This window comes from Syngnathoides biaculeatus, chromosome 17, assembly GCF_019802595.1.
Source record: "Syngnathoides biaculeatus isolate LvHL_M chromosome 17, ASM1980259v1, whole genome shotgun sequence".
Classification (NCBI taxonomy): Eukaryota; Metazoa; Chordata; class Actinopteri; order Syngnathiformes; family Syngnathidae; genus Syngnathoides; species Syngnathoides biaculeatus.
This window is the reverse complement of record NC_084656.1, coordinates 11,646,436-11,662,963: the sequence shown is the minus strand read 5'-3', so window position 1 is coordinate 11,662,963 and position 16,528 is coordinate 11,646,436. Positions and strand designations below refer to the sequence as shown.

At 41.1% G+C, this 16,528-nt stretch overlaps 1 protein-coding gene across 3 annotated transcripts in view; it reads right to left on the bottom strand.

The window, feature by feature from the left end:
* Positions 1–2,203: 2,203 nt before the first annotated feature.
* The window catches only part of mpx (myeloid-specific peroxidase), a 23,863-nt gene continuing 9,538 nt past the window's right edge, over positions 2,204–16,528 (bottom strand). The window contains exons 2-18 of one of the 3 annotated variants that reach the window (XM_061801054.1): positions 10,968–11,160; positions 10,766–10,831; positions 10,578–10,662; positions 8,273–8,448; positions 8,046–8,178; positions 7,586–7,715; positions 7,301–7,507; positions 6,863–7,223; positions 6,290–6,450; positions 5,954–6,212; positions 5,205–5,375; positions 4,853–5,090; positions 4,563–4,771; positions 4,304–4,350; positions 4,145–4,186; positions 3,833–3,859; positions 2,204–2,654 (exon numbers count right to left, since the gene is read on the bottom strand). In XM_061801054.1, coding sequence (XP_061657038.1) covers positions 2,637–2,654; positions 3,833–3,859; positions 4,145–4,186; positions 4,304–4,350; positions 4,563–4,771; positions 4,853–5,090; positions 5,205–5,375; positions 5,954–6,212; positions 6,290–6,450; positions 6,863–7,223; positions 7,301–7,507; positions 7,586–7,715; positions 8,046–8,178; positions 8,273–8,448; positions 10,578–10,662; positions 10,766–10,831; positions 10,968–11,115 — 2,478 coding nt within the window. In that variant the 5' untranslated portion in view covers positions 11,116–11,160 and the 3' untranslated portion in view covers positions 2,204–2,636. Of the gene's footprint in view, positions 2,655–3,832; positions 3,860–4,144; positions 4,187–4,303; positions 4,351–4,562; positions 4,772–4,852; positions 5,091–5,204; positions 5,376–5,953; positions 6,213–6,289; positions 6,451–6,862; positions 7,224–7,300; positions 7,508–7,585; positions 7,716–8,045; positions 8,179–8,272; positions 8,449–10,577; positions 10,663–10,765; positions 10,832–10,967; positions 11,303–16,528 lie in introns of those variants that run through there. The other 2 variants (XM_061801056.1, XM_061801055.1) reach the window with 2 other exon arrangements.

The window sequence follows — 16,528 nt, the reverse complement described above, 5'->3', positions numbered from 1 at the left end:
GAAAGACAGGTCGGAATCAATCAGAACACCAAGGTTTCAGACTTGGTCTTTGGTTTTTAAAGATAGAGAATCCAGGTGTTTACTAACAGCAATTCTCTTTTCTTTATTGCCAAAAACAATTGTCTCAGTTTTGTTGTGATTTAGTTGAAGAAAAATTTGGCTCATCCAGTTATGCATCTGATTTAGATAGTGGCCCAATACCTCAATTGAACTTTAGTCATCTGGAGACACTGCTAAATATAATTGTGTGTCATCTGCATAGCTATGGTAGTCAAAATTAAAGTTTTGAAGAATTTGACACAAGGGTAGCATAGACATGCTGAACAAGAGAGGTCCAAGAACTGACCCTTGAGGGACCCCATACTGTAGGTCATTGCAATTCGCTGAGACCGAGCACCTCCAATGGTGCACCCCGCCTCTCGCCTAGAGCCAGTACAGAGTGGCTCCCCCGTGACCCAGGTGAGGGTAAGCTGTAAGCAAAATAGCTGGCTGGATGAATGGTTTTGTCATTGTGACCTCAATGGAACTTCAACATTTGAATCCCCTTAACTATGGTGGAAATTGGGATGTGTGAAGTGTAGGAACCCACATCTAGGTTCTCGGGGGGAATTACTTTGAATACAATTAGTCTCTACAGGACCATACATTCATCTTTTATAGCGCTTGTCATTAGGGTCAGGTGCGAACTGGATTTTATCTCAGCCGACTTTGGCATATCTTAAAGTTACAAATAAGCAAATACAATGTTATTAGGCTAACGATATAGAAAAACAACCATTCACACTCACACATAGGGCCAATTTCAAGTCTTTATATAACCTAACACGCTCACTTTGATATGTGGGAGAAAGCCAGACGATGGAAAAAAATCTACATAAGCACGGGAGAACAAGAAAAACTCCATAGATGAAGGCCAGAGATTTGAAACCCAATCCTATATTTTTGTTAGACAGATGCACTAACCACCAAAACGCCATGCTGTCCTTTAGCGGGCCCACTGTACAACTTTTTGACATTTACATTTCTGTTACAAAGGCTTTCCCAGATATTTTTCTTTTGTTTCCCAAAAACCGGCCCTATTCAAACACATTCAGATCGAGCTCGAAGTTCTGTAACAGACACAGATCATTCAAATATTTCCTTCTGTTTCATAAATACTGGGTTTCCATTACTCTGGGAGGGAGCGCTGCGGAGAGGGCCTGCATCGCATGCACACACACAAGCACGTACACAGTCTTGAGGACTACGTGGCACTCTTTTGAAATCATGGGGGAAGGAGCAGTGAAAGTGCAACCCGGCACACTTTACACATACACTACTTGGACACACTCTGTCAGGCAGATTTATAGATTTATAAAAGAACATTCCAATGTCTCTGTTCCTCTCAGTGGAGGAATGTAGCAGAAGTTCTCAGTTAACCCCGGTTCTGCGCAGTGATAAAGTCGCATGCTCGTACATCTGTCATTTGTAATGTTCTGATAATTCCCAGTTGGAGAATGCTCTTGAATGCATCACAGGCTCTCCTTGAGGTCCAAATGGACAGCATGTCTATTTTGGTTCTGGTTTGGGATTTATGCATCAATCTTCCGAATACAGTACTGGGATCCCATTATGCAATAGTAAATATATTTTAACCTCCTTCCTGATGCCATCCAAATATTGAATGTAAGGAACATTTTGTGTTAAAACATTACCTGACCCCCCAAAAATGTCATAAAGCTGCCTCCCAGAGTTGTCAAAAGCATTACATATTTTATGAAGCAAATGAAAAAAAAGTTCATTTCAAAATAAGCATGAACAAGTATGAGGTGTTACACAAAATTCTTAAATATGAGTTTGAATTGGAAATTAAACCAGATGTGACTGATCTCCATCAATGTAGGGTGAAAATAAAAAATAAAAGCAGCGTCATCTAAAGGACATGTTACGTTATTGCACAACACTTGATTTCAGTTTTACCTTTTTGGAGCGTTGTCATCTGCATTTACACCACCTTTTTATGTATCTGAAATTTAAAAAAAAAAGCAAGAGATTACAACATTTTCCCTGTAAAGCCCCCCACCCCCACCCCATCCCCACCCACACTCACACTATTGCCTTGTTATAATTTCTGATAGTTTCTTGAGTTTTAATATTTTCGAAAATCTTTCGTGACGTCCTCAAATTAAGAACACAGGAAGAAAACACTTGGGCACAGTTGTTGTTTTTTTTTTTTCTCCAATTTTTATTGGGTGCAGAACAGAAACATCAGAATTATAAAAAGCCTTTGTGCATGCCTAAACTTCGACAGGACATAAATATTCATCACAATAAAAACAGATCTAAGACAAATTGATTCCTGTAACAGAAAGAACAAATGTTGTTGCATGATCATTGCCAGCCGCCTGTGTACACATACGAAGGAGGATAGGAAAAAAAAAAGTTCTGGTGTCTGTGGGACGCTGTGCTCCAGTGATGTGTATTAGACAGAATGCTGAGTCCTCGGTGGCAGTATTTGTGTGCAGGGAAAGATGGCGATGATGGTTCTGCTCTTTGGAGATCACCTGAAGTGTAGACTTGACTGAATTATTGGACGGTGTGGACGATGAGTGCAGACCGGCGCTTGGTAATGATGGTGCCGAGTGGCTGAGGCTCGCTCAGGCCAGATCAGGAAGCTGTCGGGAAACAAAATGAACCGAAATGATGCCACACATGGACTCCTCCTAGTTCCAGCAGATGGTGGTGTTTGTCTAATTACTTACTTGTGCTGTTTTGTCGTGACTAACTGTTTTGGCTCTTAACCTTTGTCCAATTTTAACCCAAGAAAACAATAGTGTTGTGTTTTAAATTCTTTGGTATTTATTGGATTAAATCATCTATTTGGGTAAAATGAGTTTCAGTCTCGACTCAATGCTTGGAATCTTTGAAGGTACGCCATTTATCAATTTATGGACATGAGAGCATGTCATATTTTTAGTTCCCAAAAGTTTAATAGCTTACTGCCGTCTAATGGTGCCTATGAATAACGCATTCTTTTTTAAATAAAGAAGTGAATAAATATGGAATTACATTTAAATTTCTGAAATTCAAGCTCCCTCTTCTGGCTGTACAAAGTCTGTTCTATTATCAACAACAACAAAAAATTCTTGTGCTAAAATTACACGATAATGCGTCAATCGCGATCGACCAGTCGATCTTGAGGCAGTTTTGGTTGATTGTGTGACCGCCGATGGATGGAAGTTAAAGTTCTCTAAGGTAAACGGCCACACAAAGACAAGGGAGGAAAATGCTTGCCCTGCTCTGTGTGCACACCCTGACGCCAGCGAAACTTCTGCCTACGAAAGCAGTTACTTACTTTGAGAATTTACAATTACACAGGTGTGAACCATATATTACAAAATCATGAGTGAGCTTTTCTGACATCAAGTGAACTGGGACACCAAATCTGATGCTATTCATAGGCATCCGTATTCACGTATAAAATGTACTGTCTATCAATTTCATAGCTGTCATTGCTAGTAAGACGGAAGTTTGTTTCAATGATTTTCTCCATCTTAAGGATGAATAATATGGTCATTTCCCCTGTACCATGTATAATACGCACCCTTCATTTTAAATAAAAATTTTAGCAAAGAAAATACATACCATCAATGAGTAATTACAGTAAACGTGACCGGAGAACGATTCTGCAATTTATGATAGGATGTTCAATCACTTGCGCTTCATTTTTACAATAAATGAACATTTGATATTGATGCAACTCAGAGCATAAAAATAAGGAAATAATAAATAATAATAAAAAAGAAATACTCTAAAGGTGTTTGAACTCATGCAGAGTGGGTGTGATAAGTACCTCGTTATCCAGATCATCCAGTGGAAGCTTGTGGAGTACATGTCAAAAAAGATAAAATACAGTTGATTTTTCAGACCAACAATTATTTCACAAAATATGCTCATATCAAATCTTCATACTTAATGTTATACACTTGCCAAAATCTTTTGGATTTCCAGTTAGCCAGTGAGCCAGTATATATGCTACACTGTTCTTCATTAATACTGCATGCCGCAATGCTAAATTGAAATGCTATGCTAGCCAACATTTTTTTTAATATATAATGAATTATTAAAGTGGTTGAAATTCTGTGTTGTTTGGTGTCATAACTACCTCATTATCCTGCTCATCGCTAAGAACCTCCTCATCTGGAAGCTGGGGGTGGAAAGAAAAACAATCAACTTTAGCCTTTTTACAGTCGACTCAGAATCGTAAGACATTTTTCAGGATGTTTGGTATTAGAGGCCGGATGGTTTCAGGGGTGGTACTAACGTCTTCATCTTCGGGTTCTGATGCGAGATTACGGCAGCGATCATTTTCTGCAAAATCAAATGTCCTCATATGAAGATCCATGCAGTATTCATTGACAATTTGAACATTTCAAATGTGACAAAAATGCCTAGAGCTATATTAAAATGTTACGAGTTCTTTGTTGGTAATAACATAATCAAAGCATTTTTGGGGAGATTCTAAATGTGATGTCAAAATCCTGAATTATGAAAGAAAAAACAAGCAATATGAATGTTCCCACCTAAGAAGCCTCTGTCTCTCCACGCCGACAGGTTGAGGCGTCGCACGTTGCGGCACCGTACCAATCGGTTCCTTCTCGATATGACGGCGAAGGGGTCTCTGGGGATGGCTGTGATGCCCGTGTTGTCGCAGATGACCCTGGACAAGCTGCTCAGAGACAAGGCAGCTCTCTGCCTCGCAGTGAAGACACCAGGGTTCTCGTACCACAGCCTTTAGATTTAGGCAAGAGCTTCAAACCCATCTTATCCATTTATCCAGCGATCCGTCTTTCTGGAGCGGTATGAGGCTGACCTGTCACCCTGGCGGATCCTCTGGAACTGCGTGGCGATGATGCAGGCGAACAAAGGCCCCACACGGCCGCCGGGGACAAAGGGCTCCGCCACACCCCCCATCCAGATGTCGATGTTGGCGGGAGTCCCGTAGAGTTGCAGCAACCTGCGGGCCAGGTCGGTGTTGTTCAGGACCTGTGCGAGCTCGGCCTGGTTCCTGGGTTCAGACAGGTTACAGAATCTGCGCCATGCGTTGTAGCCTAGAGAGGTGAAGATAGAAAGAGACGGTATGAGAAGCTGATGATGCTGAACAAATGATGGATAAGAAAGGAGCAAAAGGGAAATCCCACTCCAGGGGCCAGTCTGTGACGTACCGGGCAAGCCATGGTCACGCCCTCTCTGCATGTTCAGGGATCCCAGGTCCAGCGCCAGATGCTGCACAAACTCAAAGAGCCTTTCCCTCAGAGCGTTCACCATCATGTGGTCTTGAGTGTTCAATTTAGCGGGTCGGCCAACCAAACCACGCAGCAGCGAGTCGATGCCACCTGGAGGGACACAACGGGAATTCTCCATATTCACCAGCGCCGCGAGGGTGGTAATTTTGCATTAGTGAACAGGTGGGACAATTTCCCACAAGATCCAGCAAAACCAGTGATTTATTATTCATTGTAAATTAAATAGAGTGTAGTGACTCAACAGAAAAATGTGTGAGAGTTTGATTTTATGTAAGCGCTCACTCTTCTTTGCTTTTATCTATATCAATCGCAGCAAGCAATCCAACGCAAGTGGCAAGGAAATAATCGCAGCATGTTTCACCTACACACAAACAGTGTTGTGTCTCGCAACAAGTGGCTGTGCAAACGAGTGAAGATGAGAAAAAGAAAATCGGAGTGCTAGTTAGCTTGGTGACTCAGTTAGTGAGTTAGTGGTATAACCACAAAAAAAAAACAAAAATAAAAAAAAATACAAAAACTGCACAGAGTTGGACAATATCGCATCCGGACGCCAGTCAGTCACATGGCACGTATACACAATCAACCATTCATTCACTTATCCATCGGTCCACTTTTCATGATATTGTGGCTAGTTTGTGGTGTGGCATTGTCATATTGGGGGAGCTCACCCTCAAAGATGAGTCTCCAGGGGGTGAAGAAGGCTTTGAACAGGGGAACACTGGGGAACTGACTATCTTCTCTGTAGTCCGGGCCCAGGCGTGACAACATGGGCTGGATGGCCAAGTGAGCGAAGCGGTAGGCTGCCGTGGCGAAGACATTGGAGATCCTTGGGTCCACGTCGGGATTGTAACCAGGGTAAGGTCCCAGCAGCCTGCGCATGGCATCGTCCCCCACAATGTGCGGCAGATAGTCGCGGATTACAAACACCTATGAAACGTGGACGAGTTGAGGATTCGGGTTTTGAAGATAAAACCACGAGGGGGCGCGCGCTGAATTCATCTGACCTGTGAATAAGCTCCATTGATTTTGCGGGCCTCTTGGTAGAGTGTCTCACTGTCCCAGTGGGGGTTCAGATTTTTCAGAGCACGGGCTAGACGGTTGTGTTCGCGCAAGAACAATGTGTGAATTGTAGTCAAGGCGACGTTCTCATCTACACGGACGTCACCTGGAAGATATTAAATCGTTCATTACATCAGATGAGTGCGACATAAGCAGTGCTTCAGTCATTGCATTCAGTTGACAGCAGAAGATAGAATTAACCGTCTAACCAACCTGTTGCCAAACACACAAATTTACGGTCAACAAAGTGGCCCATATTTTACACTGAAAAGTGTACATACATTTATGTGTTAATTGAGATAACCATTATTTCGACATACTTTTTGTGAAAGTTGTGTTTCCTGTGATTTTTGAAATGTGCATTAAAATATGTGCCTTAGGAAACACTGCTGTGCACCATATGCTGTGCAGCTATGCTTTGCTGCCATTGCCACCCAGCAACTCTGTAGCGCTACGTTGCGCGGCGTTGCTAAATTATGCTACGCCAAAAGGCTAAAAAGGTTTTCAAGATGACTGACCCGCAATGAAACAAGGGACCTCTCTGGCGTTGGAGTCGTTGGTGACCCGCCTGCGTGTGGCACACATGTTAACCGGCAGAGGGTGAAAGGGCAGCAGCTCACGTCCGTTGTCATTAAACTCGGAATTGACGCGCATAAGGCCATCGCTGTTGAGATCCCGGAGGCTGAGTGCAAGATTAGTTTCAGAGCCGTAGACCTGGCCCATGTCAATGAACGCGGTCAATGCGTTGATCTGCTCCCTCCTGTTGGCTACTCCTCCAAAGTTGTAGGCCGAAAATCCCGTCCCACAAACGGGGGCGGATCTGAACGAGGGGATGCAGCTGTCAGGACCGGTTGGCAAGCGTGGGTCGCCAGGAGGAATCTGTAAGGGAAACACATGCCTAAACGTAAGGACGATTGTTTCATTTCTGGCCAATTATTTGAGATTCAGAGACTGACCGGGATGGGGATGCACGGCTCAGTGCGCTCACAGCTCTCGTCGCAGTTGATCCCGTTGCTGAAAGAGCGGATGCTGGGCGAGAAGGGCGTGAAAGTGAGGTCATGATCATTCCACTGGCCGAATAAGGTCACCATGTGGGAGAACTCCCCGTCGCTGACCACACCCGCATCTGTCGTGCTCAGGATATTGTTGGACACCTGGCGAACCTGAGGCGTGCAGGAGAGGCGATATTTTAATTCAGCTTATAAAATACAGGCGGTCAGGTTCAGTTTCCAAACAAGTACCAGTGGAAGCAGGAAGTTGTTAAATCTTCGGTCGGGCTGCCACCCTTTCGGTTCCGAGATGCCGTCATCGTACTCGGCGAGAAGCCAACGGGTGAAGGGGGTGTTTGAGGCCCCTAGGCGAGGGTTCTGTCTAAAATGCAAACATTTGTGTGTAGAAACCTTGCTTGAGAAACTCCAAAGGAAGTGTCCACATCTGGTTTCATAAGGCCCGACAAATTACAAAAACAACAGTGCTGTTTCAACACTTTTGCGGATTTTGTTTGAAAGGAATGACATACCATTGTCTTTATTACAAAAATTTTGTGTCCAACTACCACTGTAAATGAGGTAAATATAAATATTTTCAGCACCTTTCCTTCATTGTATTTGAAAAATATTTAATATTTGCATTGTCAATGAAGCAAAAGTGAAGGGACATGAATTAAAAAAAAAAAAAAAAAAAAAAAAAACAGCAGCTCACCGGTTATTGCAAACGCTTGTAGCAGTGCGATATTTGTCAAGGTTTTGCGTGCTGCTGCAGGGAGGAGGTCTGGTTTGAGCGGCGCATCCCGTTATCATGCTCAGCCTCTCGAGATCCTCCGCAGAGAGCAAATCTGTAATGATGAGACATGGCCAGCATTCATGTACTGTACAGGAAAACTCTCACACGATCCATCCCAAAAGCGAGGAGTTCTGTTCATCTGTGACCTGTTGCATTGAGGGAGCGCTTGTGGATGCGGTGGACCCTCTCCTGCACGAGGTAAAGCGTCTGTGCCATGTAGTCTGCGGCCCTCACAGAGGACCGTGTATCCCCACGAGGCTGCTTCAACAGACGCAGAGCATCGTGAGGACTCACAACCTCCTTGCGCACTCGCCTAAGACTCCTGGAGGTGACGAGAAGGTTCTTGAGTTGATCAAACTCACAATATCCTAAAGTCACTTTTGCCAACTTCTTGCAAGCAGCTCATGTCTGGAGTGCTGTTTGCTAGATTTTGTCAAAAATACATATCCTGTGCATACTGACATCGTATATCCTGGTGAGTTAACGACTCTTTGCTGGTTGGTATAATGTTTTAGAACAAAACATTATCCAGTGTTATTTCATATCATAATTAGTCTAATTGCACAAACCATTAAACTAATGTTAGTTCACATGACCCATTCACCAATGTGAGCTGGTGAGACTGGTTGTACAAAATATTAGTTAGGTAACTAGATTACCCAATGTTAGTTAGGTAACATGCGAAATAATGACAAATAATACAAGGAAAAAGTAACTCATGTAAGTTAAGTTTGTAAGTACAATAACACAAAAAAATGGTTCATTATGGAATTAACCTGATTGGATAACACTTGAACTAGTGTTACTTGGTTAACCCTTTTTGTCAAACAAACAAACCCAGTTCTTAGTCATTAAGTAAGGAAGTTTGTAAGTAAGTAAATTAATTAGTTAGCAGAACTACACAATCAGACTTTAAAAAGTGGTGTTTGGAAGGAGCACCTTCGTTGGACAGTGAAAAAACATCCATCCATCCATCCATCCATCCATCCATCCATCCATCCATCCATCCATCCATTTTCCCAGCGTCTTATCCTCACAAGGGTAGCGGGAGTGCTGGAGCCAATCCCAGCTGTCAACGGGCAGGAGGCAGGGTGCACCCTGAAGTGGTTGCCAGCCAATTGCAGGGCACATAGAGACAAACACCCGCACTCACAATCACACCAATTTAGAGTCCAATTAATGTTGTATGTTTTTGGGACGTGGGAGGAAACACACGCACGCACGGAGAGAACATGCAAACTCCATACAGGTGGGGCTAGGATCGAACCCTACACCAACACTTTACAGCTGACCCACCGTTCCGCTAGTTACAAAACATGTCAACATAAAACACTCAACAAAGTGTATTTAGTTAGCGTTTGGCCAACTTTAGTTAATATATTAGTTTGTACGTTAGTTTGTCAGTTCGCTAGACAAAATAACTTAAGGTGGGTTGGATATTTATTTGTTTCGTCGAGTCGTTTAAACAACACAGTCACATTTGAAAAATGTTAGTTCGTTAGTTAGCTTACATGTTGACAAATAAGCACTCAGCTAATGTTAGTTGTGTACTCGAGATTATTCCACAAAATCCCTATTTATTTACTTATTACTTCTTGTTACTTAGCAACATTACATAAGTGACATTCATTTGTCATTCATTTTCGCAGGTTTTCTCTTGGTGCTCCGGTTTCCTCCCACATTCCAAAAACATGCATGGTAGGTTAACTGTTAAATTACAGTACACGTAGGTGTGCATATGAATTCCAATGATTGTTTGTTTCTATCTGCCCTGCAATTGGCTGGCGACCAGTTAAGGGTGCACCCCGCCTGGCACCTGAAAATAGCAGGGAGAGGCTCCACCACACCTGTGACACTAGTGAGTACAAGCGGTATGGAAAAGGGATGGATATATTTTAGCAGCTGGATACACAGATGTAAACGATAGGTAGAAATGATACACCCTGCATTAGGCTGCGTTAGTGGAGACAAAGTGTCAGTCCATTCCACGTTTGCGGATGGCATGAAAAGTTAAATAATAAGTAATACCTGCATTGTGGTGCCTTCACAGGAAGGGGACGGGGAGTAACCTTTCATGGGTAAGAATGTATTTTTTAATTTATTCTCAATGTTTTGTTTTGATGTTGCTTAAAAAAAAATAAACCATGAAGATTGGTTGCAAAATAAGCAAGCGATTTATATTCAATGTAAATGCATCGCCTTTGATAGGTATTTTGACCCTACCAATGAGGGTCACTAGGAAGGCACGTTGGTTAGGCGGATGATTCAGAGCGCTGGCATATCTACTCTCCTACTCATACTGCATCTGTGGGTTGCTATCTACAAAGTGTCAAATCAGTTTCTGATCCAAATTGTTGAGTCTATGCTCTGGCAAGTTGCATCCTACTTAAACACACAGAGAGACCGTTTATACCACTGCTAGATTAAAAGAAAAAAAGTATTAAAACTTACTCTGCTCTGGAGTATGTGTAGGCATCGTCAACAATCTTTTTGGCTTCTTCAAAGCATTCTTCAAGGAAAGAACTACCAAGGTATGCTATGAAGAGTGAGGAAAAAAGAAGATTAAATGGAAGGGCAGAAATATTTTGAATTTGACCAAACTACTAGGATTTATTGGGGAAGCAGAATATTCCATCTACCGGTGGGTCCCGAGTGTCCAGGTGCGAGGCAGACGGCCAGCACGAGGAAGGCAGGAAAAAGCATCTCTGAAAGCAATTAAAAACTGCGATTAACAATATATTGAACCTGTCAGAAGGTAATTACTGTGCCGGCGGTTACTGAAATTGTCACAAATCTAGAAAGAAAAGAGAGCGAAAGCAGCAGACAATATTGTCGCATTACCTGTCAGATGAGCATGAAAGTTGTCACTGCAGTGATGTGGGACACCTGTTTTTATTTCGTGGCATGTGGAGGCCTCGCCCACTGCTTGATGACTGTCAGGAAACAGACACGATTTCCGTCTTCCTTGTTGTAGTCGTCTCACGACCATTTGATAAAATGGCTTTATATAACCTCTAAATTACACGTATTTAGCCTTGGAGCACACATAAAAACAGTGTAGTAAAAACAGTGCTTTCTCAAAAGTGTAATAGATTTAACCCTCATGAGGTAATATCACTGCCAGTATTCACAAATAAAAATTCGTGTTTCAACCCTATTACAAACAAAAAATAAATTTATTTTTTAATTTATATTATTATTTATTCGGATAGAAAAAATAGATATTTGCTTTTTAATTGAATAGTGGCAATATATTTATGAACAAAATATTGTTGAACATTTGTTTCAATCTTCTCTAATGCATCAGGATAATGTAGTTTTCTTCATATTTATGTATATCATAATTATGATCTTAATAACATGGTTGTACTGCCTGACTGTGAGATGTGTATTCCCATTTGGACTCATGTTCAAGTTACTAAATATGTTCACTATGTCCTGACCTGATCTTACTTTCTGATTAGATATGGCAACTGGTTGCTAGAGAGAGACAACAGTCGCACTCACAATCACACCTAGCGGCAATTTACAGTCTCCAATTAATACATGATTTGGGGTGTGGGAGGAACCCAGAATCCCCAGAGAAAACCCAAGCAGGCACGGCAGAACATGCAAACTCCACCCAGGCGGGTCCGGGATTGAACCCGGGACCTCAGAACTGTGAAGCCAACGCTTTACCAGCTGAACCACTGTGACTGTTACATATACAGTACGCAACTAATTTCTGGATAACTTATTCTGAAATCAGAGGTCAAAAATCACTGTTTGTTCAACTATTATTCAAGCTTCTTTTTTTATTTTACATATTTTTATTATTGGCGGCACGGTGGATCAGCTGGAAAGCGTTGGCCTCACGACCCTTGTGAGGATAAGCGAATCAGAAAATGGATGGATGGATATTTTAAGTATTATACATATTATGGAAGTTACCACATACAAATTGCTTTCGGGCCAAATAAAATGATTTGGTGGGCCAGATATGTCCCAAAGGCCTTGAGTTTGATGATGAGTATAATTACATTCTTTCGGTACTGCCACCAGTGCCAATCAAATGCAGACAAAAAAAGTACCACAAACAAACGATTCTGTTGCAGCAAACTTCCACTCTAAATGTCATGGTATTTTAATTGTTGTAATTGCTAACACCTGGAAGTGTGCTATTATTATCATGATTTTTTTTTTCCCTGTAAAGATGACTACAAGGTCATAAAACAAGAAAGTGGTGGTGATTGGAATACATGGTATAAAAAGACAACCCCAAATGTATTTGTACCCTGGAAAAATTTCAAGTTAAACTGCTTTTACATTTGTTATCTTGTGGCTACATAGGATCGTCCCCACCAAGAAGTTCCAATTTACCTTTTTCTTTTACATTTTGGAAGTAAAGAATACTCTCAAGTTTCTGAACTTGATGGCAAATTATTCTTATTGCTGCAATAGGGAAAATATTGTCAAAACAATGTATGATAATAATCATTATATTCCAGAGGGAAAGATTGGTGATGACTCCCACTAGGTTGATTCTCCACCCACCCATCCATCCATAATGCTGTTTGAACGTAACACCAATACCAAAATAACTAACTGCCATTAAAAAATTATGTGATTGAAATGCAATTGCACATAAGCTAAATGGAAATGGTTATTATTAAGTGGAAAGTCCATCTTATTAGCATTTTGTTGCCTCGCTCATTCACTTTTAATATTAATAATTATATACAATATAAAATAAAAAAATATATAAAATTATTTTAATATAATATACTGTACAATTTTTTCCCCCGTTCATCAGTTTGTGGTTTTAATGTATCATTAGTGCATTTGTCACAACTGCACACTCATCTGTACTGTCATATACTATAAATGTCTATAAATGCTAAAATAAAGTGCACGACCACAGGCTGAATTCAGTTTACGCGTGAAAAGCACCGAGTGCAAGATAAATCACATTTTAACCACATAATCCGTGTGCTGCGCTCAAAAATGGCCAATCAACCAATGCTCCTTGAATCGATTAGTCATGCCTGGAGAACACAAGCAAGGTACAATAGAAAGGCAACTGTTGTACTTTTGTTGCTGACTCCGGTGCTAAGTTAGCATAATAAGAGAGCTCACTCAATATCCTACACATCAAAATAATGATGTAAAAGATAGAGCACTATGTAATTTACACGGTGTTATCGCACAGCTCCACTGTTAAATGACTTGGATGATTGCAGAGAAAGGACAGAGAGAGATGGCAGGAACAAGAAGTCAACCACAGAAAGTTAACTAAAAAATAAATGATTCATGGATTATGTCATTTGTGAGCAATGCAGATCTCTCACACACACACACACAGAAAAAATAACTAACCCATCAGACAAACTGACAAAAAAGAAAAATCCACCCAAAATCAAATGAATCGAATGTAAATATTGTTGAATTGTATATTTACCAATGGTTCAAGACATTTTATGAATAATTGTGGACATGGGCATGGAACAACTATTTGTGTCAAAAAACAACATTCTTTTGCCACTTTTTCTGTCATTTGTTGTAAAGACAATTATTTTTCTGTAATATCCCAATTCCTTACAATGAATAATCTCGGGTTACTGTTATCTCTACCCTATAGTTTTAAGAATTCTGAAAAAATAAAATTATGAAACATCATCTCTGTGTGATGATTCTATATATGAGTTTCAATTTCTTAACGATAGAACTAAATTGCACATGTATCTGCAACATAGTATATCGATATCGTGCCATGTAGAGGTTGCATGTGTGCAAATCTACCTTCTCCAAAGATCCACTATTAATAGCTTCTTTACCAAAAGAAAGATCTCTCTAAAACGTTCCCTAAAATAAGCACGTTGTTTGCAACATCGCAAAGAGTTGCGTGAAGCCAATTGAGTTCCCGTTAAGGGGGCCATCAAAAAGCAGAAATGCGGAGCCCTGGTTGAAACGTTGTTAGTCAACCCTTCGGGATGTAGCAAGCGTTCTCATTTCACCAGTGGGTCTGTTAACAAGACCTCACTGGTCATTGTTGGGAAACAGAAGCAATGTTTTACAGCTTTTACTGTCAAAAGTGTAAAATATCTGACCCAGTGAGCACCAGCGACTCAAAGGTCAATTATATTTCCTGGAGAGTACAGTGGCTTTGGACATTGCTCCACATGAATAACCATTGCTTACGTCTGAAAATGGATTCATGTACTGTACTTAATCACTCATTTTCCTGTACGGAATGAGGAAGCGACACAACAAACCCATAAAGTCTCAACACCACTGATGGTGAAACATTAAAAGAAGACTTGGCAGAAAATAAGGTGGGTAATAAACAATTGAAAGCATAGTCACAGAGTGCCGGGACTCCACTTATAAAGGAATTGGTGCGCTTTTTATTTTCCTTAGCTTTTGACCCAGTTGTAAGTGAGAATAATAAAATTAACACATTCCACACAGTTATTGATTCACCATTGGCAGAAACACATTGAATGGAGCAAACACCTTAACATCATTCCTTGCTTAAGAGCTTATTTTTCTGTACCCCTAACATTAAACACACCATAAGAAACACATTGTTCAGTAAAAGCTCTCCACCATTTTCAATCAATACTGCACTCTTATTCTTGTGCACAGCTTTAATTTGGATCCCTTGAAGTTGTCAAGTGTACTTAAATTAGTATCTGGTGTGTGCACCCACCCAGACACACAACCAATGCAAGCCATTCTCAAAACCTGTTCAAGGATGCTGGCAAAAGGTTGACTGCACCCCGAACTGGTCGCCAGTCAGTCTCAGGGCAGATAGAGGCACGGAAAACCGCTCGCACTCACATCCTGAATGTCACTCGGGTGGGAATTGAACCCACACTGCGCACACTAAAGTTAAGCGAATGTACCACTTCACCGTCAGTGACCAGACACATAATGTTATTAAATAAAGAATGGGAATAAAATAGAGTATAAAGTTGACTCGCTAAAATTATGTGAACAGAGGGAATACAGACAGCGTGACGTTTTGCATTTGAAGGTCACTTCCTGGTCCATGTAAGATTCTGCTATGACTCAAATGGAAGCTGTTGAGGAAAAAAAAAAAAAACAACAACCTGATTGACCTCATTACCTTCCTATTAACACCACACATTCACCAAAATGTCACCTCCCATTTAAGTTACCAGTTCAGTGGAATCGAGATGGCTGCTATTTCCACTCAACTTTAGCGCAGTGGAGGCGTGACAAGTCTTTTCAATGAAAACAAAACAAAACAAAACAAAAGAAAATCTTGTGCTAATGCTTTGCTGTCATTCTCAGAAGAAGAGTTGTGGTTTCAACTTGTTGCAACCACTCTTCAACCTCCCTAAACATGAATTCAAACCCAAATAAAACATTAAGTTTAAGTAGCAATATGGTAAGTGGCTGGCATCTTTGTGGCATTTAAAAAAAATGGAATGAGCACTTGAAACGTTTTTGATTGCTAAACTTCATGATCTATTCTACTGCTCTTCTCATGAATAATGTAATTTTTTTTCTATTTAAGTGAACATTTTAGGGCAAGTGATGCTGTTTAAAACATTACGGTAATTTCGATGGGTCGACATGGAGAACATTTTGGAATTTTGAATTGAAACTTGTCAGCCAATCAGAGGTGTCCCCGAAGTAGCAGACGACACCAAGGGGTCGAGATTTGTGGGGAAATAATGAAATTATAGATACAGTTTTACTGTAATTTGAAGCTCCTTTTGAGCAGATTCCACACAAAAAGATTCCCCAAAAAGTCAGTTTTATTCCTAAAACAAAAAGAAAAAAATGAAAAAAAAAATTCTCGAGAACCCATCATCCAATTTTCAAAATTCTAAGGGTGTCGTAAGCAGATTGATTTGGCCATTTCAACCAGACTAAACGTTTTTGGGGGAAATGTTGTTGCATTGCTAGCTTTTTTTTTACCCCTGTAGTAAGGGGTAAGTATGAAAGTTAATATTCGGTTCAGTATATGTTTGGATGTGGAAACTCTATATAATGGAGTTGCAGTTAAAGACCACCACACACCAAGCGACAAGACCAAAGGCCACTGAACGATCTGCATTTAATTGCATCCTTTTTGATCTTCATCCATCCATCCATCCATTTTCTTAGCCGCTTATCCTCACGAGGGTCTCGGGAGTGATGGAGCCTATCCCAGCTGTCAACGGGCATGAAGCAGGGTACACCCTGAAATAGTTACCTGCCAATCGCAGTTCACAAAGAGACTGTGAGGGCTACGCTTCCCCAGCTGAGCGTTGGCGCAGCTGGAAAGCGTTGGCCTCAAAATTCTGAGGGCCCGGGTTCAATCCCGGCCGGACCTAACTGTGTGGAATTTGCATGTTCTCCCCATGCCTGCTTGGGTTTTCTCCAGAAACTCCAGTTTCCTCCCACATCCC